The following is a 26,700-nucleotide window of genomic DNA, read 5'->3' as shown; positions in this document are numbered from 1 at the left end:
ATATATATATATATATATATACTGTATATATATATATATATATTACATACTGCATATATATCACACTGCAGTGCCTCTAGATATATTTGTACAATACGTCAAATGTATTTGATATGCCATGAAAAAACATCAGTATTTTTTGTTACCAAGCTACTAAACGGCCAAAGTGCACCTAGCCCACCTAAAACGACACTTTTATAGCTTTCTGGGTTGTGTTAAGTGAAAACATTGAGCTGACCAGTGACAGTTTGGTCCTTTTTCCTAATCAACCCATAAAACCCAAAGAGCACTCCATAAAATGGGACAGTTTTCTTATCTCCAGGCTGAAAGGCTTCCTTCTGGAGTTCTGAGATAATTTAAAGCTTTGGCCATTATGGAAAAGGTCTTGAGTTTTAAGATTCCCCCTCCTCCTCTCCTCACCCTATGCTGGCCCAGCAACCTCTGCACTACCTACACAGAGGACACAAGCCAAGCATGACTCCATAATGATGGTTTAAAGACTCTAATGCTCATTAAGACACTATGCTTGACGAGCAGAAGGGACCCTCCAGCCGTTAAACGATTAATAGACCGACTGCCGTCAGGATAGCCATTTTCAGTGGCAAAGATGTCTTTGCGCAGCATGAGGTTGGACTGATGGGTCAGAACGAATGAAATGGGTGTCAAGTGGCACCAATTAGACGTCACTTTTCCATAGTTTTAATAGAATTCTCTATGACACTTGTAGTGCATCTATAAAAATTAATATTATAGTAACCATTTCATTAGTTGGTTACATACGAACGCAACATAATTCCAAATGAATTTCACATTCAAATGGAGGATCTGAAATAATTTTGCTGTTGACTGTTGTCCTGTATGTTTCAATAAACATCTTTCTTTAATTTTCTTTTAACATAACAATTCTGATACAATAAGCTCAATTCTCAGACAGCACAATCACATTTACTTAATTATTAATATCATAAATAGCTGCCATTTTAAAGGCGAGGTTCACCCAAAAATTCTGACATCACGTTCTCACCCTCATGCAGTTCCAAACCTGTATGACTTTGTATCTTCTGCAAAACACACAATTCTTTTTAATGAAGACATTTAAAAAAAAATATATTTTAAATCTCTGCAATGTTTTTCCTTTCCCTATATTAGAGACACACTGTTGCTTGTGTTAATTAAGGAAATGTCTGATACCTTCTGACTTCATACACTTGACTTTAGAATAAATGGCTGAACTCTGGCAAGCTGGATGGACTTCGCTTATTTCTCTTCTTGAAGCCTCAAAAAAAAAAAAAGCTTATTTATGGCCAGTGTGATCAGCTGTTATGGACAGCAGTAAAACAACAGGTCCATTTTCATTTGCCGTAATCTTTTCCAGCTGGAACCATCAACAAAGAGCCATTCTAATCTTATAGGAAGTTAAGCCATGTTAGGAAATAAGGGCTTTAATGGACTTGGTTTCAGACCTTTTCTTTTAACGAGAACAATATAGAGGTTTTTGACATGCCCATAAATGAAATGCAATAATCTATTGCAGTGTAATGAGAGAATAGAGAGGGCAGCACATAGAGATGATCAAGATTAATAGTCTTTATTGACTTGACTTCCATTGATTTGAGATTGTCTTAATTAGGTCAGGTATGCCATGAGGGTATCAAAACCTCTCACATTTTTTACAATTTACAATGATAAAAATGTACAATGTCCAACCGAAAAATATAATGAAATCCTAATTGTGATTCTGTGGTGTGAACTTCAAAACTTATTGATCGACTGCAACTAAACACATTACACCGAGGAATGTTTGTTACTTTTTTCTCCCTAGAAGCTCAATACCTTTTTTCCAAAAGGATAATAATAATAATAATAATAATAATAATAAACAGCTGACAGAGATGATGAGGATCAGAGTCAGACATCTTACACTCTACAAACTTAAAATCAGTCACTAATTCCTGTTTTCATTGCTTCAGTTAAAAGTAAGGAACCTTGTCATTAGTAATTCTGCTAAATAGCCCTTCAGCATTGACAAAGACTTATTCAATATGTTTATCTTTCCTTGATTGCTTTAGTAGTCAATATTTCAAGCTATAATGTGCAGGATAAGGATTCAGATAATTCAATGCTTTTGCATTTGACTACCTGTAATAAACCAAACTATGAACTCAAATGGCTTTATATGTTCTACACTAACTGGTTCACTGGTACGAGGATAAGACATGATTGTTAGGAATCTGAATTAAGAGGCTGTAGTTATTGCATCAGAGAAAGCTAGTTTATTTGAGAAATTCTGACAGATTTCTATGCTGCTTTTGACATGAATTTTAATCGATTCTTCAAACATGCAGCATCATAAAAGCACAGTCTATAGCTATGCACTTCACATTTAATGGATCTTAAAATGTACTCTTCTGATAACAGAAAATAAATAAGCTTCACGTAACAGACTACAACACACCACTTCATCAAATCAAGATTGCAATACTGCATCCAGAAAGTCAAGAAAAGTGAAGCATGTCCATTCTCACTATTTTACAAAGTTAACATATACTACACTCTAAAAAATGCTGGGTTGTTTCAACCCAACTTTGGGTCAAATATGGACTAACCCAACTGTTGGGTTACATTTTTACATTAAATTTTTAACCCAACAGTTGGGTTAGTCCATATCTGACCCAAAGTTGGGTTGAAACAACCCAGTATTTTTTAGAGTGTACCATTCAAAGGTTTAAGGTCAGTATGATTTTGTTTTAATAAATACTTTTATTCAGCTAAAGTGAACTTTTACATTGTTACAATTTTTTTTTTAATTTCAAATAAATGCATAAAAAAAACCATTCTATTCATCAAAGAATCTTCAAAAAAATATTAGAATCCTTTCTGAAGGAGTAATGTCTGCTGAAATTTCAGCTTTGCCACCACAGAAATAAATTACATTTTAAAATATATATAGAATACATTTTTTTTTTAAATTGTAATAATATTTCACAATATTGCTTTTTTTTTATCAAATAAATGCAGCCTTTATTAAATGCCTTAAAGGCCTAAAACTCTTGAACCGTAGTGTAGACCTCAGCTGAATTTAGTCCTGTACAATTACATGTAACAATGACTGTTAGCTTAATTCACTGTATTCACATACTACTTCATGGCAGCAACATTCTACACAAATTTTTGTATTCACAGACAGCACACAATTTCAGTTACTCAAGTTCTTCCTCATCAATACTGATAAAATAAAATAAAGTAGTATGGCAACATCTCTGCCAAAGGTGTACCCAGAGAATCAAAATGAATGTACATTATATTTGACTCACTGGGAGAGAGAAACCTTGTTTTATGTTTCTCATATTACGGGTAACAGAAAGTCGGCCTGTTTGATTTATGATACCAGTGTTTAAAAGTCATATCAATTTGAAATCCTACTTGACTCCATTTAATGAGTGCTGCGTTGTTTATCTCTGTGTGCGAGTATCAGCAACATCATTAAATGCATTCTCTCAAGCGATGCAACTGCTGACATTTCCCATAGTCATAATAACCAAAACAAAAGAGCCTGTGGATGCATAGAAGATGGAAAAGCCCCCACGCTGGTGGCTTATACTGTTCTTTGAAAACACCAGCAAAAAGGAGCTCATTAAACATAGAACTCAGGGTCAGATCGCTACTGTTACAGGTAGAGAACAAATTAGCCACTCAGTTTTTCCTCTTCCTTTGTTGACAATAATGTGCAAGACCTTTATGGACAAAAAGGCCAGTTTTGGCACGGAGGGCAGCCAGTATAGTGAAACAGGAGAAATCGGCTCACAAGCATGGACAACAACACCACCAGAACGGGCAATGAACCGGCACGGCGAGCCATTGGTAGGGGCAAAAAAAAAAAAGTCCCTGGCTTAGTCTTTTGGGCTCATTCCAGGCAAGGTGAAGATGGAGCAATGTCAACACAGACACAAGCACAGCAACAATGACAGAGAAGCTCCGAAGACGTTCACCGTATGGATGGGCTGCACAGGGGGGTGTCCACGTCCGGTTGGAGGGGGCTCGCAACACTGATCTGCAATGAGATGGAGGGGAGAGGGAACGGGAAGGAAGAGGGAAAGACATACAGGTGTGTGGAGCCAGCACAGGACGCAGGATGGTTACGCACACAGAAGGTCACGTGAGATAATGAAAAGTGGTTTAGTCACAACACAATAGCGGTGGGTTAATAGAAAAGATGATTACAAGAGTAAAAATGAGATAAACAGATTATTTTGGTGCAGGTCAGGAAATAAACAGGGGTGAATGCGACAATAACATTGACATATGAGCGAAGAGCAAGTGAGCAGTCCAAACCAGTGTCCGTTGTAAAGGTTTGTTTGATTGAAAAGATCACAGGGCGATTAGAGGCACAGAGAAAGGGAAGTTTAGTGGCAGTTCATTGCAAAACAAAAAGCCCAGCGATTTGCGATGTGGCCCAGAATGTGTTGCATAATTCATTAGGTGGGAATTGGAGAGCAGGATTGTTTAGAGTGAAACAACGAGATGAAGCACAATAGAATTATAAATAAGAGCGTGGGCCAGTGGGTATGAAGGGGTGCAGGCGGAGAGGGAGAGAAAAAGGAAAGGATGAGGAGGAGTTGGGAGAGAATATACAAATCTCACACTCACACTCACACACACACACACACACACACACACAGATGTATGCCTATGCATGCACTGACTCTGCCTCTAGGAATATTTCATATATAATTGGACAAGACCAGACAAAATTTAAATACCATCTGTCAATATCATGGCATTTTTCAGGACAGGCCTTTTGTCCACGCAGCAGACTGCAAGACACATTTTGTTTATAATATACTAAATGTCTGTCTGTCTCTCTGTCTGTCTGTCTGTCTGTCTGTCTATCTATCTATCTATCTATCTATCTATCTATCTATCTATCTATCTATCTCCTTTTCTAGCAGTCATACAGAATATGGCAATGTGAGGACATTGTCCCCACCACTTAATGAAATAGCTTGCAGCCACACTTTTGTGTTCATCAGTTGCATCCCCTAATATAAATCCACTCATGTATAGCTGCAATTTTGCTTGGTTCATTAAAACAAACATTGTTATTAGAGCAGATATGAACCTGGGACCTACACACTCAAAGAAAAACGCTGACATCGACACCATTACATATTTATCCTCTATTCCAAACATCTATCAAATAAACGAAAAAAAAAAAAAAAAAACCTGGCAGGAAGTTAAAAAATAAAACATCACAAAAAAGTCCACAACTTATTGTAAAAGAAAACTTTAATGACAAGTTTTTCCAGCACATTGGCATAATATACATAAACCATCATTACCATTAAACCATAATTACAATATGAATCCTAGACTAGTGAGAAAGCACTCTTGAAATGGTCTTTTCTATGTATTTCCCAATCAGTTCTCCTGTCAGGTGGAAAAACTTGTGCTCTTCTGTTTACAGTACATGACGTGGCTATAATTTGAGCATTATTTTGTGTACAACAAAGGAAAGTTCATGTTTTTAGCTGAAACATTATCTACTTCCTGAGATCCTGCCCACAAAGGTACAGAGGCATTGAGATTTGACAAGCAATTGACAGACCTCTTTACATTTTTTTACCTTTATATTCTCATTTGAAAAAAGTAGTATTGTATTACTGTTAGTGGAACTCAAATCACTTCCGTCAACCTCTTCTGCCTGTTTCGTTTGGCTGGTGGATCACCTTCCTCAGCTATCAACTTTACTATACCTCGAGCAACTTACCCTTCATCCTTGCACCATTCAAAGATACCCATTGGCTACATAGAGCTTCTGACTGATTCTTGAAAGTTTCTGATTCCACTATAACCACTGGGACCTAGTAATCCAAATATTAAAAGCCTTCTCATAAAAGCATGACTTCAAAAGAGACCACAACTGCAAACTGCAGATGGTCAATCAGCCAATCATAGTGAAATGGAAGCACTAACTGCTAGACAGTTTGATGTATGAGCATATAAGTAATTTATTTTTGTAGTGACAATTTCTTTCTCATCCCTTTTTTCCTAAGTGAGATGGTGCTTCCTCTGACAAATCGCTCCTGATCAGGACAGAGAAACAGTTACAGTGGGTTACCCTGCACGTTTGATTGTGAATGTGGGATACACGAGCTCTATCAAGCGTGGGTGGCTGGCAAGTGTGCTGAACTGTAGTAGGCCATGTAATTATAATAGGAGACATAAAATTTCAGCTATAGATATTGTGAGTGGGTGATGAAGCACTGTAGGCAATCAGACTCAATTTGTCATATGGAAAAGAGACAGAGTACTTTGCGTGTTTTGTGGAAGTGCGTGTACCTGTGATGTCAGGTTTCTGAGGCATGGAGAACTTCACAAAGGTGGGTTCAGACAGGCCTTTGACGTTGCGTGCGGTGATTTCCACCTCATACTGCGTATTCCACTGGAGCGGTTGCAGCAGCACAAAATCATTCACACCTGGAACCAGTTTTGTCATCCACTGCTCTTCTTTATCCTGCACAAAACCGCAAGTGTTTTATAAAATTTGCAAAAGCATATGAGTAACATCTGCTTTAGGGAACATATCAGACAACTTGTTATTGATTGTGAATGTACAGGTGTTTGAATAGTGGCTACATTCTATTCTGTTTTGGTTGAGAAAAAAGCAAGTATTGATTCTGTTTTGGTTGAGAAAAGAGCAGGATGGATGCAAGATTTGCAGATGAAAGTGGCCTGAAAGGCCATCTCCTCCTTTGTCCTTAGAGCAACAGGCAATAAAAAAAAAAGAGATTTTCTCTAATCCTCAAACTTTTCCACACACTTAAACAGCAGAAACACTCCAATGCATCCATTATTCTCTTTGTGTCCCTGCCTGCAGAGCATCTAAGCACGAGTATGTGCGTAATATAATATAATGTGTGTGTGTACCGGCTGTTCTGCCGGCTAAAAAATTGAAACTAAGCCCACACAAGCTGCCTTCAAAAACTCATTGCTTTCATATTTTGACATTTTCAAAACGCCTCAGCTCTTTAAAGGCTAAATGGTTGAATGTGGCTTTCACATGTTGACAGTCCTTAGGCGAGCTGTCTCTCCAGGCTGTGACATCTCCATTTCCCCTCCACATGCACAGGCGATCAGAGACCGAGCAAATGAGAGAGCTCATTACGTGAGTTGACAAAAAAAAAAAAAAAAAAAGGAAAGAGTACAAATAAAAGAGAAGGAAAAGATGCCAGCGGACCCTATTAAGATTGAGGAGGAAGCAAGGCATCACCAAACACAGTGAGACAGACTGAGGAAACGCTGAGGCCCATAAGGGGAAAAACAAACAGAAGGATTGTGTGTGAGAGAGAGAGAGAGAGAGCGAGAGAGAGAGAAAGCTGTGGTGAATGTGTAAACATGCTAGTGTGGCAACACTGGATAACCTCACGACCTGTAAACAAACTTTTTCATTGTGAAACTGGCGATGATGCACAAGGAACAAAAAAACGCAACTAGGCTCTATGTGACTACCCAACCAGACAATAATATTACCAGAGTAATAATAAAAATGTTCTTAAGTGCACACAGATGTTTGTCATAAATTTTTGGATACAAACATTAAGTATAATTTGTTTTTACCCTCATCCTAACACAACATTTCCTGTACAGCCATTTGCACATTATAGCTTATAGAACTTAACCGAGATTGAGATACAATGCACATCAATGGACATTTTTGTTTTTCTGAAATAAGTAAGAGTAACTGTAGGTATTAAATTTAAAATAATAAACACAATAATAATGAAATAAAATAAATATTTTAAAATCAGCATAATTTTTTTAAAAATGATTAATGAGTGAGACCCTCTTTCTTATTTACCCTTTAAGAAGTGAAAGGAAACAGACTGCATTTGTTTTGCATACTTATAATAAAAATGATAATGGGTCTCATTCACTATGCATGCGTACGCACAAATTTGCGTGTGAAAAATCACCAAAAACTTGTGTACTAAAATGTATTAAAAAAATGTAGGAACAACTGAAAGCACGCATACACGAAACCCACAATTGTATTAAGATAAAAAATATATTTATTCTTAACATGATTAGAATTTGAGATATTATATATAATTGAGAGTTAAGATAAAATCAATATTTCATATTAACATGATATAATAATTTTTTATATAGTTAAGATTAAATGTATATTTCATCTTAAACATATTTCATCATATGCAGTGAATCATATACACATATGTACAGCTGGCTAATGTAATCTGGGCCTGTATTAAAAGTATTCGTGTTTGAACTGGTTTTGAGACTGACACACTTGGCAGCGGATCAAAGACAAGAGTACAGTGTCTTTAGAGATCATGTTAACACTTTACAATAAGCTTCATTAGTTAACATGAACTAAGAATGAACTATACTTCTACAGCATTTATTAATCTTAGTTAACTAATGCATTATTAAAATCAAAAGTTGTGCTTGTTAACATTAGTTACTGTGAATTAATATGAGCTAACAATGAACGACTATTTTCATGAACTAACATTAACAAAGATTAATAAATACTGTAATAAATGTTTTGTTCATTGTTTGGTCATGTTAGTTATTACATTAAAAAACATTAACTAATGGAACCTTATTGTAAAGTGTTACTGAGATCATTATATGTTTGAGAGTGATGAAAGGCTGTAAAGGAAAAGTTGTGCAGAAAGCCTTTAAATGGAGATGGTTTGGGCATGTTTTATGCAAATGACTAAAATTTGACATGCGGTTGTTTATTTCATTTAATAATCCAAATTCATTAACATTAGAACTGTAACAGAACGACTCAGAGAGATGATGGTCAGTGTAAACCGTGTATGGAGAGTGGATAGATTCTACCACGGGGCACTGGCGCACCTGGGATGAGGTCAATCACACAGTCCCATGGCCGATGTGGTGGAAGCTGGGTCGCCCTTTTGGGACAGAACACGTCACTAAAGGGGGCGTAGCAGGTAGGTATATTTACGGATTGTTTCTCTAGGGGACTCTCGATGGACGTGGTGCAGATCGGTAGCACTGGACAGGGTGATGGACGGAGAGATAGTAATAATACTGTCCTGAACCTTGCAGGTTGGGAGATCGGGGACGCTGAGAAGAGGAGAGGAATCCAGGAAGGTAGGAGACGAAAAGTCCGGGAGTCGATGACTAGCGCAAGGGAGAATAGGAATGAGTCCGTTGCTCAATGTGAGATCAGACGCTGAGCGGAGGTGAGGTGTGCGTTTATATGGAGAGGTGATTAGTGATGATGAGCAGGTGTGTCCAGTTAGAATTCCGGGGAAGGTGCACGTTGTGATTGGGAGGTGAGCGAGCCTGGCTCATCCGTCACAAGAACGAGGTTAAGAACAAATTAATGTGCGTACGCACATGCTGTGAATTAGGTGGACATTTTTTATGAGTTCTTCTGTGTGTTCAAATATGAAATAATCCACACAATTATTAGTAAATGAGAGCCATTATTTGCTTTATTTCACAATTTAGGATATCACTGATTGTCCCAAGAGGGAGGTTAGTCAGATGTATGCAAAACTTGATTCCCCCATATAACCATACCTCTCTCTTTCCCACACACCACTTCCATAGAACACTTCAATGTCGTCATACTTGATGCACAACAGTTCAGTCAATCAAAAGCCCCCAAAACAGCAGAATACCTTTGGGCAATAATTACTGAAGCATGTTTTTATCCATGCTGCTGTGCGTACTGGTGCTTAAACAAAGGGCATGGGCTCATACAAAAAGATGTGTTTTTATTGCTCATTACTGAAACCATCGCCCACTTGTCTCTACGTGTTTACTGGAATAACATCCTCTGCATTCCAGCAAAGTCTCACACTTTACACTTACAAACAACAAAACCACATGATCCCGTTTAGTGCTGCTTTTCTCCAGCTAGTTAAAGACTTAGTTAATCCATGCACCACAAAAAAGTCACGCTGGGTACGTTTAGTATTAGAGCATACTGTAATGCCTTGGTTATGTTGGGATCAATTTGACAGCTGGTTCATTTTCCAACTGCGGTGGCATTTGCCTTTAAAAAATTGGTAACACTTTATTTTAAGGTTCAATTCTCGCTATTAACAAACCATTAACTATGACTTTTGCCTCAAACTCCTAATATGCTGCTTATTAATAGTTAGTAAGGTAGTTGTTAAGTTTGGGTAGGATTGGGGATGTAGAATATGGTCATGTAGAATGCTTTATAAGTACTAATAAACAACCAATATGTTAAAAATAGGCATGCCATTAGCAATTAACCGCAACATGAAAATTTGATACCGGCATATCCCTATAAGCAACTAGCTGATAGTGAGAATTGGTCCATATACTAAAGTGTTACCAAAAAATTAAATTACAAATTACATTAAGCATAGAGTGCTGTTTAATTAATAAACATTCCTTCTCATTTTAATTAAAGGTAAACAATAACTTGTTTTTGTTCAGAATTTCACTAGCATCACCTGATTTGAAGGTGGAGGATGATATGATCACAAAAGCTAGCATTCTTAACACTTAAATACAATTTTTTTTAAAGCACTAATATCTGTTAGATTATTGGCATAAAACTGTAATTCTGACCATACAAAATTCAGTGCTGAATAAAAGTATTAATTTCTTCTCTTACTCAGCCTTTTGAATGGTAGTGTATGTAAATGCTATCGAGGTTTGATGAATCCTCTAAAACAAGGTCAGCATCAGAAGAGCATCAGAAGAGAGGCGTTTTTGTGCATAAACATTTATACAGCACTACAGCAAGGTTTCCCTTGTGAGACTGCACTGATTAATAGAGGCTTTAAGAGCAGCTCACTTACTGTTTTGTATTTGACAATATATTCCAGGATGGGCATTCCTCCATCATCCTGCTTGACCAGCCCCAGTCGGTATGCCTTCCCCACCTCTCGCTGACCCTGAACTGAAGGGGGACTCGGCTCTCCTGAATATCGAAAAAAAAGACACAATAATGTGTGAATGGTCCACATTCATATACATAACTGGTTATAATTGAACTCAATGGTTAGCAGCAACATACTACTGCAATAACGTAACGACTGAAGGTTGTTTGTCCAAATCTTTAGCATTTAAGTGTCAAAGCAGAGGGCACTCACGTATGGGCAGAGTTTGAAAGCTCTCTGTGCGGCTGAACTCCCCTTGACCTTTTCCGTTCACCGCGGCTACTCTCACCTCATAGGTAGTGTTGGGCTCAAGGTTAGTGAGCAACACGATTGCTGTGGGAGAGAAAGAGAGAAGAAGATGGAAATTATTCCAACAAACATACTAAGTCCCAACTGATCTCCTAAACCATGTACATGGTTTCAAAAGACTGCTTTCTCCAATCATGCCCTTGGCAAACATGCCTTTTCAGAATTATGTATATTAGCTCAGAGTCCTTGAAGTAGCCTAATTTGCTTATTTGATCATCTAATGTGTTCTCAAAGTTCCTGCAGGCCAATTTTGGTGTTGTGGGTAAAGAAAAATCTATTTAAGCACTGTAAGTTCAGGTTGGACTGGAGTTGTATCTCCCACAGCTCTTCTCACTCTTGTAGTTTGGCCCTTGAAGCCAGTATGGACTGAAAGTTTGGGCAATTCTTAGTAATGTGGTTTGTGTGTGTGTGTGTGTGTGTGTGTGTGAATATAGTGAGAATGATGGCTGAAGGATTCAAGCTGAAGCCTGAAGTCAAGCTGATATAAATCAGCATAGAAATATAATGAAAGTCTTTTTGTGTGCTTTGTTCCTGAATAATATCTGAAATGAACTACAAATGGCACTGCAGTCAAAGGCACCATATTTGATTTGAGATATACAATGGAGGAGAAACTTGTCACACATTGATATCCATGTGACTGCATAACACTTAGAATGCAGCACACAAGTTGTATGGACTACTTATATATATATAAAGGGCCCAAATGCCCTTTCACTTTCATTATATGGAAGACAGTAGAAATTATACTTTTCAAAAATACATTTTTGTGAACTAAGGAAGAAAGCAAATAATATATTTAATTTTTAAAAACAGTAAAATTGTGTAATATTATTACAATTTAAAATAACGGTTGTCTATTTGAATACATTTTAAAATGTAATTTATTCTGAGATGGTGAAGCTGAATTTTCAGCAGCCATTACTCCTGTCTTCAAAGTCACATGATACTTCAGAAATCATTTGGTGCTCAAGAAACATTTCTTATTACTGTCAATGTTGAAAACAATTGTTGCTTAATATTTTTGTGGAAACCATGAAGGGATTCTTTGATAAATAGAAAGTTCAAAAGAACAGCATTTATTTGAAATATAAATATTTTGTATTGTCAGTTTTGATCAATTTATTGCATCCTTGCAGAATGCAAGTATTTACTTCTCTCTTTCAAAAAAGAGAGAGCTAATCAGCTGTAAGTGGAAACTATTTATTCTTCTACAATTTGTTTGCTGGTTTAACACAGGCATTGATAAAAAATGGCGGTGGACAACCTTTGTACTTACTCTGTGTCCCTTGTGATTTCACATCCTTCCAGTCTTGTGAGCTGATGTCTTTGTATTTGACCAGGTAGTGACTGATGGGTACACCGCCATGGGAGTCTGGCTTCGTGAAGGTAACTGTGGCCACGCGCTGTACCACAGAGCTCAGCCGAACAGAGAAAGGGTTTGACGGAACATCTGTGACAGAGAAATTATGGGTCAGGGGAAGAGAGACTAACAAACGACTCCATTTATGTGGTGAGGCCACAGTTTCTGAGAGCATCAAAGGATCTGGTTGTGTGTCTTTCTGTGGGGAAGAAACAGAGTTATAGAGCTGCTTTATAGGGCCTTACAACCCAAGCTCTCTCAGCATGAGACATTTAAGACCACAAACACAGTCAGCTAGAAATTACTGCACAATATCTTATGAAAAATAAATGTCAAATGAAGATTGAAAGTTAAGTAAATAGAATAAAAGTCAAATTAAATCATAAAAATAAAATTAAGTTCAAACAGAGTGAGTTACACTGATTTAACTATAATTAAAGAGTATTCCTACAGCTTAAAATCTGTGGTAAAGTCATGGTAACAGTCCCTCATGGCTAATAGCTTTTTTTTTTTAAACAGCTAAATGTTAAAGACACCAGTGTTTAAAATGGGATTAAATAATAATAAAACAATCCTAATTAAATAAATAGACAATTAAGTAATTAACTACATAATGCAAATATACAATTTTTTTCCAATTAGAATTTTGGAACTAGCAAACTTAAAATAATGAGAAAAATAATTTGCTTCATAAAAATGTAAATACTGTTGCTGATTTCAGTTTAATTCACTGGGTCACCTACTTTTGTGGAACTGTACCAGAACGGTCAATATAGCAGTATTTTGACTTAAGTTTAATTGGTCCACCTCACAAGGCTTGAAAACATATTAATATTTTCAGCTGACTGCTGGGAAAAAGCTTAAATCCATTCAAATAATGGTTTTAAATATGATAAAATGTGTAAAACACATAGCAATCCACTATTTTTAGGAGCTGAAAACTTTATCAAACTAGCCAAAATCTGATAGATGAAAGTACTAGGTGTGTGGGATACACACAATTTTATGAATGACATCTGTTTGAACTGTATTTCTTCAGAAGCAGAGTCAGTGCAGGCTTAATCCTAACAGGAGCACCAAAAATTAGCTCATAGTCATCAGGTAACACAAACTGTGATGTTGCCAATCTGATACAAAATCATGTTGTACCCTGCCTAAACCTCTCCTGCATGTCCTTTACAGTAGGTGGCATGGCATAGTTTCAGCATTCTTAGCCATCTTTCATGCTTGTTTTTTTTTCTTGCCCTGCCCTGCCAAGCCAGAAAACACAAACTGCTCTGAATAACAAGTATCTGAGAATGGGAGAGCCAAGACCGCTGATGGAGAGAGAAATAGTAAATGAAACAGGGAGAGGCAGCAGGAAGAGAGAGAGAAACAAATTCAGTGTGCGTAATAGAGGATCATGGAGAGGAAGTGCCAGTGAGAGAAACAGTAGGACAGAGTGAGATGTATGGAAGATGACGCTAAGATGGACAGAAAAGAGAACTTATGCCACAGAATCCACTTTGCCTGTCTGCTAGAATGAGATATAAAAGAGGTTGCAACAAAGACAAGCACATACACAGTGAAGACTCACACATAGTCCTACGTATATTCCCAATGCACGATACCCCCAGTCTGATGACTTTTCTGGCTTACGATTCAAGCAATGGATCATTGATGACAAAAGCAACCTGTTTTTGCGGCATGGTCTGCAAGAATCTAAAGGGTCTGAAGATCCACCAGACCAAGATGGGGTGCACAAGGAAAAGTTAAACAATGCACAGAATCAGTGCCTAGCACTGTACCTGGTGAGACGGAGGAGGAGCACGACCCAGAGTCAACCCAAAGTGTCCAGAACCTCCAAACTCCACCTACTGTACCTAGCAAACCACCAGAGCTTCGCCGGGTCTTATGGCCTACCGCAAACAAGGGGGCTGAGTGGCGCCAGTTTGATGAGGTTGTAGACATTGCCCTCAAAGTTTCATCAAAGGGGAAGGTGAATCAGCAACTCCAGTTGATGTGGACTTTGATCATTACCATCGGCACTGAGTAATTTGGCACTAAACATCAAAAAGTCAGGACTACACCAATGACTGAATCGCTGTGAGATCAAGATCAATCAGCTCAGGAAAGACCTGAAGTCCCTAAAATAGCAGTTCAGAAAAGCGAGGGAGGACCGGCCCTGATGGAGCTCCAGAACCATCACAAGGCAGAAGCTCATCTCTCTCCGGCGTGCTGAGTGGCACAGAAGAAGGGGCAGAGAAAGGGCTAGCAAACAAACTGCCTTCATAGTGAATCCCTTTGGATTCACGAAATGGCTGCTAGGGCAGAAGCGCATTGGAACCCTGATGTGTCTAGTAGAAGAAATTAACCAACACCTCAGCAAAACTTACAGCGACAAAAGGCAGGAGAAAGATCTGCCTCCCTGCAGAGAGCTAATTACACCACCTGAACCCACATCCAGTTCAACACCAAAGAGCCCTCACTGGCAGAAGTCAGGAGCACAAGTAGAACTGCGTGAGCCAGTGCAGCCCCAGGGCTGAGTGGAGTGCCATACAAAGTCTACAAACATTGCTCAAGACTCCTGGAGAGGTTGTGGATATTTTTTTAGAATAGTAGCCAAACAGTGGTGACATGCAGAAGGTGTCTGGATAACAAAGGAGGAGAATGCGAATTACATCACACATGTACCATCTCTCTGTTAAGTGTGGAAGGAAAGGTCTTTTTCAAGATACTTGCTAACCAACTGATGGAAGACCTCCTAAGGAATTTCTATATTGACACCACGGTGCAGAAGGGAGGAGTTCAAGGGATGTCAAGCTGTGTCACCCAGTTAATCCATGAGGCAAGGGAAAACCGAGGAGATCTGTCAGTCATTTGGCATCTGGCTAATGCTCCACATACACTTGTAACAACAGCTCTGGCCATTTATTACGTCCCAGAGAAGAACCAAGTGCTCATTCATACGAGACTATTACAGCAACTTCAGCTTGAGATTTACCTCTGGGACAACAACTTCAGTATGGCATCACCTAGAGAATTGCATCATTACTGGGCGCACTATATCAGTGACGTTGTTCGCCCTGGCAATGAACATGCTTATCAAGGCAGTTGAAGTGGAATGCAGGGGCCCCCTATCCAGATCCGGCATTCGCCAACCTCCCATTCAAGCTTATATGGACAGTCTGACTGTCACAGCAACATCAGTGGCAGGATGTCACTGGCTTCTACAAGGACTAGAGAGACTCTTTACATGGGCGAGGATAGTCTTCAAAAAAGCCAAATCCAGGTCCCTGGCCCTGAGGAAGGGAAAAGTGGAGGACAAGTACCTCTTCCGCCTGGCAGGAGCCTTAATCCCATCAGTGTCTGTGAAGCCTGTAAAGAGCCTGGGGAAGATTTTTCGACAGCACCCTGAAAGACACAGCAGGAAAAAAGCTTGAGTAGCATTGCTCATTATGGGCATACCAATAAGCTGCAACTTCTCTTCACCAGCCTGACTGAGGAGTTTAAGGTCACAAGAACCAGGGTGGTGCTTCTGTATAGATATTCATCTGATCGCAGAGTCTCCACTGCAGGCATCACAGCCAGAACGGGAAGGAAGTGGAGGGCACGGGAGGCTGTCGAAAGGGCAGAAGCAATGCTGAGGCATAATATTCTGGTAGGCTCTGTAGTAGTCGAAACAGCGGGACTTGGTAGCTACCCAACACCTCACTACGACAAGGCTCAGAGTAAAGAGAGATGTCAGCTGATCCAGGGAGAGATCCATGCGGAGGTGGAGGAGGAGTGCCGTAGCAGGACAGTGGCTACGCGCAAACAAGGAACTTGGACTAATTGGGAGAATGCATCAGCCTGGAAGACCACTTAGAGAGAGCTTTGGAAGTCTGAACCAGCTAGACTCAAGTTCTTGATCCAGTCAGTGTACAGTGTTCTGCCAAGCCCGTCCAACCTGCATAGCTGGGGACTGGCAGAGACTCCAGCATGTCCGCTGTGCCTAGCGAGACCCACGAGCAGAAGAGGGCTAAGTACCTCAAGCTGGTGGAGGTCTGCAGAGGAAATGGGTGGAGGGCCCGCTGTGAACCTATTGAGGTGGGATGCAGGGGTTTTCCAGGGCAGTTTCTTCACCGGGCATTCAGGCTCCTTGGTATTAGAGACTGAGAAAAGCCTCTAGGAACATCAGTGAAGCTGCTGAAAAGGCCTTGTGGTGGCTGTGGATCAAAAGGGGAGACCCGTGGTGTAGTGCGCTGCTTGCACACAAACCAGGGACTGATGGTTGGGTCGCCCAGGTGAGGGAGTCTGATAACCAAAGACCCAAAACACCCTATGAACCTGGATTCATCACAAAGGATGTGTCCAAGCAGCACCATCTAGATGTAGATTCTTCAAACACATTTATACGTGTTTTTATTGTGTTATACACTTCAAGACACAAACAATATAGTAGACAACAATCCATCAGAGTGATCTGCATTATATTCGAAGCCTGCTGCCATAAACTCTTCACAGCTTGATTAACCTGAAACATGTTATTGCTAGCCGTTTGAAAGCTAAGTGTGTTTACTTCCAGCACTGCCACGGTGTTCAGCCTGATAAAAAAGTCATTATTATCTGCTGAGGAGCACTGTGAGGCGATTATATGTATGTGGACAGGCTTTGACAAGAGTGAGTCTGGTTGGAATTGCTAATGTACCTAAAATCCATTCAAGCCTTAAAGTGCCCCTATTATGGATTTTTGAAAATTACCTTTCATGAAGTGTGTAACACAGCTCTAAGTGAATGAAAACATTCACAAGTTTTAAACAAGTTTTAAATCTAAAAATGCACCGTGTATGGAGGAGAAAGTGTTGGGAGTTTTTAAACATACCCTCTCTTGAACCGTCGTACACAGACAGAGTACGCAAGCGCCTCGCAGAGCTAGACAAGACGAGCATTTGTGGTTAAAAAGTTTATAAATATTCTTTTTTTTAAGAAAATAACCGATAATTTTGCTAGATAAGACCCTTATTCCTCGGCTGGGATCGTGTAGAGCCCTTTGAAGCTGCATTGAAACTGCATTTTTAACCTTCAATCTGTTGAGCACCACTGAAGTCCACTTAATGAAGAAAAATACTGGAAGGTTTTCCTCAAAAACCTTAAATTCTTTGCGACTTAAGAAAGAGAGACATGAACATCTTGGATGACATGGGGGTGAGTAAATTATCAGGAAATTTTTATTCTGAAAGTGGAGTAATTCTTTTAAAAACTATTGCTGTCATGTACTCAGTACTGTAGCATGCAAAATACGTATTTAGTTGTGTGTGTTGTGTTCGTTCCGCGCAGCTTGCAGAAACTGCAGTGCTGTATCAATACGTTTCTGCATTGGGCTAACGCATATACCATGGCTGTTTGGGTGTTTACCACTGAGCTGTGGGCTAAGTCAGGGGTTTTCAACCTGTGGGGCGCGCAGGGGGGGGGCCAGCACATATCAAGGGGGGCGCGAGCATCAGTTAATTCAGAGACATTCTATTGACAGTGTAAGATGATTTACGGTTAGCCGTGTCGGAAATCCAACCACGGATTGGCATGTTGTTATCTCAGAAACAGGCTCAGCCATCACATTGAATCAGGTAAACTGGTTATATATTTATGTTTCAGTATAATTACGCACGCTATACCAGGGGCGGTTCTAAACCATTTTTAGATTGGTTTCAGCCCCCCTATCTGTCACCTTAGCCCCCCAAAACTATCTTAACGATCAGGCCAGTGCTGCTTCCTCAAGAAAGTTTTTTTTTCATTCTCACGTGTTTTAAGTCTTGTCAATTTAAACATTAAAGTAATTTTAAGCCATTTAAGCCCAAGACATCTCAATGCGGTACTCACGCACTGTGATAGAGCGTTTGTATGCGCACCGCTCACACACCTGAAGTGCACAAACAGATAGCCTTCTCAGACAGCAGGTGAATACCAATGGCTGTCTTGACAAGTATCCTTGTAAGCACAGTCGGTTGTTTTAAGTGAATGTAAACAGTGAAGAAAATATCAAATGTACATCAGTATAACGGATCCTTGCATTTCTTATGTAAATAATGTTAATCAAAAAGAGCAAAAGAAAAATAGTTCGCTGCTTTAATAGCTGTAATGGATATTTGCATTTATGTTAATGTTAATAAAGTAATTCGGTGTGACTACAGTAATACGGAGGGGGGGGCATGTCCTAAAAGGTTGAAAACCCCTGGGCTAAGTAATGGTGATGGGCGTTCCGTTATTGACATAAATAAATGCATATTATAAGACAATGAAAGTGTTTTTTGACCTTGCGTGCATGTCAACCTGTTGTTGGGGACTCCCAAAACCAAAATATGAACCTTTCATAACCCATAATAGGGGCACTTTAAAGGTAAAGTGTGTAATTTCTGCGACACCAAGCGGAACTGAAATAATGATTTGCCGAAAGTTCCTTACACCCCATTTACCATCCAGCAAAACAGATAGTCCCGTCCAAAACTCATGCCATTGGTTGAGCTGGAAATTGGTATTTTGGTAGTTCACAGTTTGGATGGTTAGCATTTAAATTACACTATCTGGGCCCATAAAGCCTATTTCTCCATTGACGGCCAATCAAAATCAGCTATGTATTCTATGAAATACATTTTTGTTAAGATAAGTTCTACAGATCGAGCAACTGCCATCAAGATGAATGGGAATACTAAAGGATAACTCTCTCCAATAGTGAGTTCGAAATGATCTCTTTGTTCAAATAATGGCAGATGTTTGTGTTTTGGAATCCTATTTGGAAACAATAACTCTTTTTTCAATTTCGCGTCAAGTCAGAAATGACACACTTCACCTTTAAGGCGTGAAAGGATCGTAGTGACATTAGAAATCTTATCTTGCGCCACAGTGCTCACAGTCTTCCGGAGTTTCTATGAATGACCTACAGGTGCATCTCAATAAATTAGAATGTCGTGGAAAAGTTAATTTATTTCAGTAATTCAGCTCAAATTGTGAAACTTGTGTATTAAATAAATTCAATGCACACAGACTGAAGTAGTCAGTCAAGTCTTTGGTTCTTTTAATTGTGATGATTTTGGCTCACATTTAACAAAAACCCACCAATTCACTATCTCAACAAATTAGAATACTTCATAAGACCAATAAAAAAAAACATTTTTAGTGAATTGTTGGCCTTCTGGAAAGTATGTTCATTTACTGTACATGTACTCAATACTTGGTAGGGTCTCCTTTTGCTTTAATTACTGCCTCAATTCGGCGTGGCATGGAGGTGATCAGTTTGTGGCACTGCTGAGGTGGTATGGAAGCCCAGGTTTCTTTGACAGTGGCCTTCAGCTCATCTGCATTTTTTGGTTTCTTTTGGTCTCTTGACAACACCAACATGTCAGAAAAAAATCAAATAACAAAACAGAATCACTGAGTTGGAAAAAGGATCACCCCATTGTGTCAGTATTTTGTTGAACCACCTTTTTTTTTGATTACAGCCTTTAGTCTGTTGGGATGTCTCTACTAACTTTGCACATCTAGGCTTTGCAATATTTGCTGATTCTTCTTTGCAGAACTGCTCAAGTTCAGTTAAATTTGATGGTGACCAAGTGCTCCAGTCACTGCTGCAGAGAAACACCCCCATAACAGAATACTACCACCTCCATGATTTACTGTAGGAATGGTGTTATTTGGATGGTGAGCTGTAATCTGTTTTCCCCCAGACATATCGTTTGGTGTTGAGGCCAAATAATTCAATTTTAGTCTCATCTGCCTCAGAATCCTCAAGGTGTGTTTTGGCAAAGCTCAGTCGTGACTACATGTGGCCTTTTTGAGGAGTGGCTTTTTTCTCGCAACCCTCCCATACAAGCCACATTTGTGGACAATTTGTGATCTTGTTGTCACATGCACACAATGACCACTCTTTGTCATAAATTCCTGCAACTACTTCCTCTGGGCTACCTAGCCTCTCTGACCAGATTCCTTCTGGCTCTTTCATCCAGCTTGGAGCGACGTCCTGATCCAGGGAAGGTGTGTGTTGTACCAAATACCTTTCACTTCTCAAAGAGTGAAAAATTTAAGGGGGTCTGAATACTTTCCGTACCCACTGTACTTCACTGTGCAACTAGGCATTGATAAAGCCTTTGAATTTTTTTTGCATCCATCTCCTGACTTGTGCCTGTCGACAACTTTATCCCAGAGATCTTTTGACAATGCCTTACCACCCATATGCAACTCTCTACAATGCGAGAAAATCACTTGCATTTGTGACGAAATCTTCACTCTGGGTGACTAAATGATGTCTAACATTAGCCATCGGCTAATAAATTCTTAGATTTGACTAAGTTGGAGGCTAAGAATAAGTTTAGCACAGATACTATATATTTTCACTTGCCAAACACTCTGACTGAGCGCTTCAGAGTTTAACTCTCAGTCAAGCGATCTGTGCTATTTTTCAATTCATCTCAATGGATGCACAGCATACCTATATTTGATGTACTGTAAACTAGTGTGAAGACGCACGACTTGCTGTCGCTTTGCTGAGAGCATTTTCTCTCACACACACAAAGAAAGAGAGAGAGAGCGCGGGAGTCTTACATATGCAATATCATGCAGAATTGATGCACCACATGTGAACTAGTGGTGATTAGCTGAACCTGTGGTAAACACTCACCTGCCTGTGCTAGGATGAACTCCTGAAAGCGCATCCCAATGTTGTTTCTGGCTGTGCAGTTGTAACGGCCAAAATCTCTGTCTGACATCGGGGTAACCTGAGGACCATAGTTGTGTTAGCATGAACTTACATACATTTTTCTTGTTTCACGTGCTAGTTTTTTACACATCTAATGTCAGTTATTGTTGTTATGTTGTTCATGTGTTCATTTGACACTAATCTTGCTTAGTAAACACAACTGCCGAGGACACATTTCCAGAGAAACAAAGTGTTGTCTAGTACAGAAGAGTTTACAAAAAAAGGGCAAATCTGCTTGTACCACTACAAATAATACAAATAAGCCCAGTGTTATTTTCATATCATTGATATACCATTATAGTTTTTGTTAATATTCTTAAATAAGGTTTATTTTTATATTTAGTACTTTAAACTAAAGGAAAAGGAATACTTTAAACTAAAGAAAACTGTCTGAAATTGAATAAGTTCAAGTTTTTGTATATATTTTATTAGTTAATGTTAATTTGAAGTAATACAAATGTAATGGTTTTAGTTTTGTTTTTAGCTTTAGTTATCGATAATGACCCTGCTCTGCAGACAGTAATTACTTTTCCACATCTCCTAACTACCTCACTACACCTATATGTTTTAGCAAAAGACTTTCACAGATTTTGCATTAGAATAGTGCCAACCCAACACAGCACCAAAACTGTTTATCGTACAAAAATACAAAACAAGTGCTAAAGAAAAAAAAGGTTAAAATTATAATGATCAGCTCCCCGTAACATACTGTACAAAATGGTTTTGTAATACGTATAGTTAGTTAGTCGTATAGTTTTATTCATTTATATTTGTATACAATATTATTTACTTCTGCAATAATTAATTGTATCTAAATGGTATCTTTTCAGTATCATTTATTCTGAATTTTTTTTTTTTTTTAGCTTTTTAAACAAATCTGATGGCAGCATTGATAGCACATTAATTTTTATAAAATATATTTTAAGTAAATTAAATGGAATTTAAAAAAATAACTAAAATAAAAAAATACAATTACTAAAACTGTAATTAATATCTATATTTTTTATAATATTTATATTTATTAAGTTAACTGAAAACAATGTGGTGAATATCTTATGATGGTGTATTGAAGTCAAAATTGAAGCAAAATTGTAATAAAATTAATATATTAAATTCATGTTACGACATTATTGAATTTTGTTTAGAAAAATATTTTCAATTATAAATACATAAATAATTTTACAATTTTAATCATTTTCATTTAAAATGACCCCTTCTGTAACTACTTGAATGCCACCAATGAGTTGAGGCCTGGATGTCATTAATGTCTAACTCTCCTGGCTCTCTTATCTAGTTGAGCAAACACAAAAAAATCCAATAGGAGTGAGAAAAATGTTAAAAACTGGAAACAGCAGTGGCTGGGTTACTGTACCTCGAGAAGCGATCTGCCGGGGGCACTGTGTACACGCATGTTTCCAGCACCCTCACTTGGGATGGTCAACTTTTCCCGTCTCCACAGCATTGTGGCTAGAGGGTTAGACATAACATCACAGCTGATGTTGACCGGGTTCCCTTCCCATGAGAAAAATATAGTGTGGTTGGTTTGGAACTTTGGTGCATCTGTGAAAGAACGGTAAAGGAGTGCTCAGTAATGGCACGCCAAGCTCTTCTAACAGTCATCCATCAAAAACCCATTCAAGATTAGCTGCCCAGAGTCTAAATGAAATTCTAGCATGTACCATGCAGGTAAGAGCTTCCACATACACTTTATCATGGAGTTCACTTTCACATGGGTAAATTGAGCTTGTAATCAAACGGAATCTGAAGCATGGCCACTTCTCACAGGTTGCCTCTAATTTTTCAAAGCAACCCGCATAAACTCAAACCCCCCTCTTCCCCCACAATGCAGTGAGTGGTGGAAGATTTAATTGGCAGGATGTTAAGAGAGACGCAATGAGGCAGAGGGTGTGAGATAGAGAGTACTGTGGTATTGGGAAATGCTGCATTATATGTGATTTCTCAGTCTTACACCCACATACAGTACACACACCGGCAGACACACACATACAGTACATAGACACACAGAAACAGCACACACACAATCACAACCAATTTTTACATTAAAAAGATTGATGCAGCCCACAGTGTCACATCGGTGACGGATTGAGACTGAATGAATGGGTATATTAGCAACCCTGCTAGATGGTCTGTTCCACTGCACCTCATAATGAGATATATCTACTCTGCTGCTGCCACTGGTTCTAAGGATACAGAACTGTAGTTTGAATTTTAGGAAGTAGAATTAAAATTAAATAAAATTTGTTGTAAATGTTTTTTATTATACAATTCATTTTCAGAATGAATGAATTAATAATGCAAATTTTTTTTTTATAGACAATAGTGGAACATTTGATTTCCCAGAAAAAAAAAAAAAAAAAAAAAAACGGAATTTTGAAAATGGAGCCAAAAGTCAATAAATAGATGTCAATAATTATTAAATATTAAGAAGCATTAAAGCAAATGCACACCTTATGGAGGTGCAAGTTAGGGAAGACTATGTAAGGAAGGGTATAACTTCACACTCACAATAACCAACTTGTCAGCAACAAACCTTTTGTCAAGGTACAATTTCTACAAAATGACAAAGAACATCATATTTATAATTATAAAATTATCTGAAAAGAACGTGTTGGACATATTATGGTAGTGTATTAAAATCTGTTTTGACAGTATTGAACTTTTTTCAGAAAAACAGTTCTAATTCTAAAAATGTTTTTTTTTTTTTTATTAAACAAACAAACAAACAAACAAACAAACCTCTCAGTGAATAAATAGGCTTAATTAGTTCAACTTAATGATTATTTATGAAATGCAATTCCTTAATTTCCTCTTCCTGTTGCTCAAATTCTAATCCCAATTAAGTTTACTGCAAGGTGTGGCCAATTTAATTCAATTTCCAGTAACATTTAGACCACTCACACTCAATATCCAGGAACATGCTCTTCTGATGTCCACCGATCCTGCTGAGAGCCTCACAGTCAAAACGTCCCCAGTCAGATAGCTTGACTCCAACAATAGTCATCATGGAATCACCATAACGGCCTCGCACCTCCACACGGCCATCTGGACTCTGAAAAAAAAACCCATCACATGCTTCACGTATTTGAAAAACAGATCAACTCTGATAATCAGAGAGTCAAGGTTGTAGGATTAAGTATAAATTGTGTAATAGCAAGATGTGGGGATTAAGGCTTGACTCCTGAGGACAGATCCAAACCAGACCAGTTTTTAGAGGATTCATGGGAAGGAAGGGTGCATAAGTACAGAACCATTTCTAAATTCCCCCACACTGTTGTCTGACTTGTGAACATGGCTTTGGGAGTACAAATGTTCAACAGTGATATTTCTTAACAGGTTAAACTCAAACGTAGTTCTTCCACAGGGGACTCATATGTTAGGACTGCGTCATATCCTGATCCCATTACTCCTTCAAAATAAAGAACATAAAGCTATAAAACACGATTAAGGGATGTTATGAGAAAATCAATCCAAGATGGTTACTGATTTTTTTTTTGAAAGAAAGAAAGAAAGAAAGAAAGAAAGAAATATTCAGCAAGGATGTGTTGATCAAAAGTGACAGTGAAGACATTTATAATGTTACAAAATATTTATATTAAATAAATGCATTGTATTCATCAAAGAATCCTGAAAATAATGCATTGATATTTTCGAAGTATTAAGCAGCACAACTATTGATAATAATAAGAAATGTTTCTTGAGAACCAATTCAGCATATTACAATGATTTCTGAAGGATCATGTGACACTGAAGACTGGAGTAATGATGATGCTGAAAATTCAGCTCTGCCATTACAGGAATGAAGAACTGTTTTATATTTTTAATATATTTATAAATGTATTTTTAAAAAATATTTTTCACAATATTACTGTTTTTACTGTCTTTTTAATCAAATAAATGCAGCCTTGGTGAACATAAGAGACTTTTTTCTTAGATAGATAGATAGATAGACAGATAGATACATAGATACATACATACATACATATGGGTTTTCAAAAAATATATTTTTTGCAGTTTGTAATGTAGCTATCCTTCGATGTAAACAGTTGGCAAAGTTGTTAATCAAAAAAGTGCATGATAAATAAAAATATTGTCTCTCAAAAGGAAGAGTCGACTCTGAACCGCCTTAACGAGTCGTTATATTTTTGAATCTTCTGCCTGTTTCCTATATACGTTACAAGGTAACACATTTGCATAATCCCCGCCTGCCCGAAAAATACAAACACTCTGACCTGCCCACAAACACTTCCGCTAGTTAGTGTGTTTACATCATGTCGAGAAGACACTGTTTTCAGCCTCACTGGGCATTCTAACACATGCATGCACCTCAAATAAGTAAATAATAATAATAATGAATACAATAAAAATGCTGTCACATCACGTAAAGTACCACATACAAGTTTAAACTTACCACTAAGAAACATCCTGAACAAGTCGAGCTTGAGATGGAGAAATGATAAGGTAATATCGATGCCATTTTTGAAACCTTATAGCATCCTTGTTTACAAGTAACCCTCCAGAGCAAAACATGAATTATGGTAATGAGCATTTAGTTTCGGACATGCATTGTATCCGGAAAGACCAATCACAACAGACTCGGCCAGCTGACCAATCAGAGCAGAGTAGGCTTATGGAAGGGAGGAGATTACAGACCTTAAGCTCAGAACTGCTTCGAACGAGTCGTTTCGAAATCATTGAAAAATGATTCTAATATTAAATGTATATTCTGAGAAATTAAAATGTTCTCTGACCTTAGATGCATTTAAACCTGTTGTAGGGGACTCCAACACAATATTAGGACACTTTAAAATACCATATGACCTGCTCTTTAACCATCAAGCAAACAAGTCGAGGAGACATCACACAGACCTTTGTTTCGTAGACCACAACACTGCTCGGATGTAAATCAACTCTTCAGTTTTTCCCATTGCCCTCTGAAGCATTCACTGCATGATAAACAGTAGAGGGATGTGTGTCATTTCGAATTTAAAGGGATAGTTCACCCAAAAATGAAAATTCTGTCATTATTTACTCGCCCTCATGTCGTTCCAAACCCGTATGACTTACTTTCTTCTGTGGAACACAAAAGAAGATATTCTGAAATCTGACTTTCCATGCAATTACAATGAAAGGCTTTCAAGCTTCAAAAAAGATGGAAAAGCATCATAAAAGTATCATATAAGCAGCCCATATGATTTGTGCATTGTATTTCAAGTTCTTTGAAGCCATACAATAGCTTTGTGTGAGAAACAGAAAAATGTAAGTCAGTATTCACCAACACTAGGTCAATGAGTCATGGGGCTTGAACTCAACCCTTACGAAAAAGAAGTTTATTCAAGTGTGCTATTAGTATACTTCTTTTAAACTAAAAATAGGAAAGTATA

At 38.2% G+C, this 26,700-nt stretch overlaps 1 protein-coding gene across 1 annotated transcript in view; it reads right to left on the bottom strand.

The window, feature by feature from the left end:
* The window catches only part of LOC107695459 (neural cell adhesion molecule 2-like), a 57,434-nt gene that overhangs the window by 3,953 nt on the left and 26,781 nt on the right, over window positions 1-26,700 (bottom strand). The window contains exons 7-13 of the mRNA XM_016495360.1: window positions 24,218-24,368; window positions 22,671-22,858; window positions 21,221-21,317; window positions 12,508-12,681; window positions 11,133-11,252; window positions 10,839-10,960; window positions 6,340-6,514 (exon numbers count right to left, since the gene is read on the bottom strand). Of these exons, the coding sequence (XP_016350846.1) occupies window positions 6,340-6,514; window positions 10,839-10,960; window positions 11,133-11,252; window positions 12,508-12,681; window positions 21,221-21,317; window positions 22,671-22,858; window positions 24,218-24,368 (1,027 nt within the window). The remainder of the gene's footprint in view (window positions 1-6,339; window positions 6,515-10,838; window positions 10,961-11,132; window positions 11,253-12,507; window positions 12,682-21,220; window positions 21,318-22,670; window positions 22,859-24,217; window positions 24,369-26,700) is intronic.

Source organism: Sinocyclocheilus anshuiensis, unplaced genomic scaffold, assembly GCF_001515605.1.
Source record: "Sinocyclocheilus anshuiensis isolate Anshui unplaced genomic scaffold, SAMN03320099.WGS_v1.1 scaffold562, whole genome shotgun sequence".
Classification (NCBI taxonomy): domain Eukaryota; kingdom Metazoa; phylum Chordata; class Actinopteri; order Cypriniformes; family Cyprinidae; genus Sinocyclocheilus; species Sinocyclocheilus anshuiensis.
This window is presented reverse-complemented; position numbering and strand designations above follow the sequence as displayed.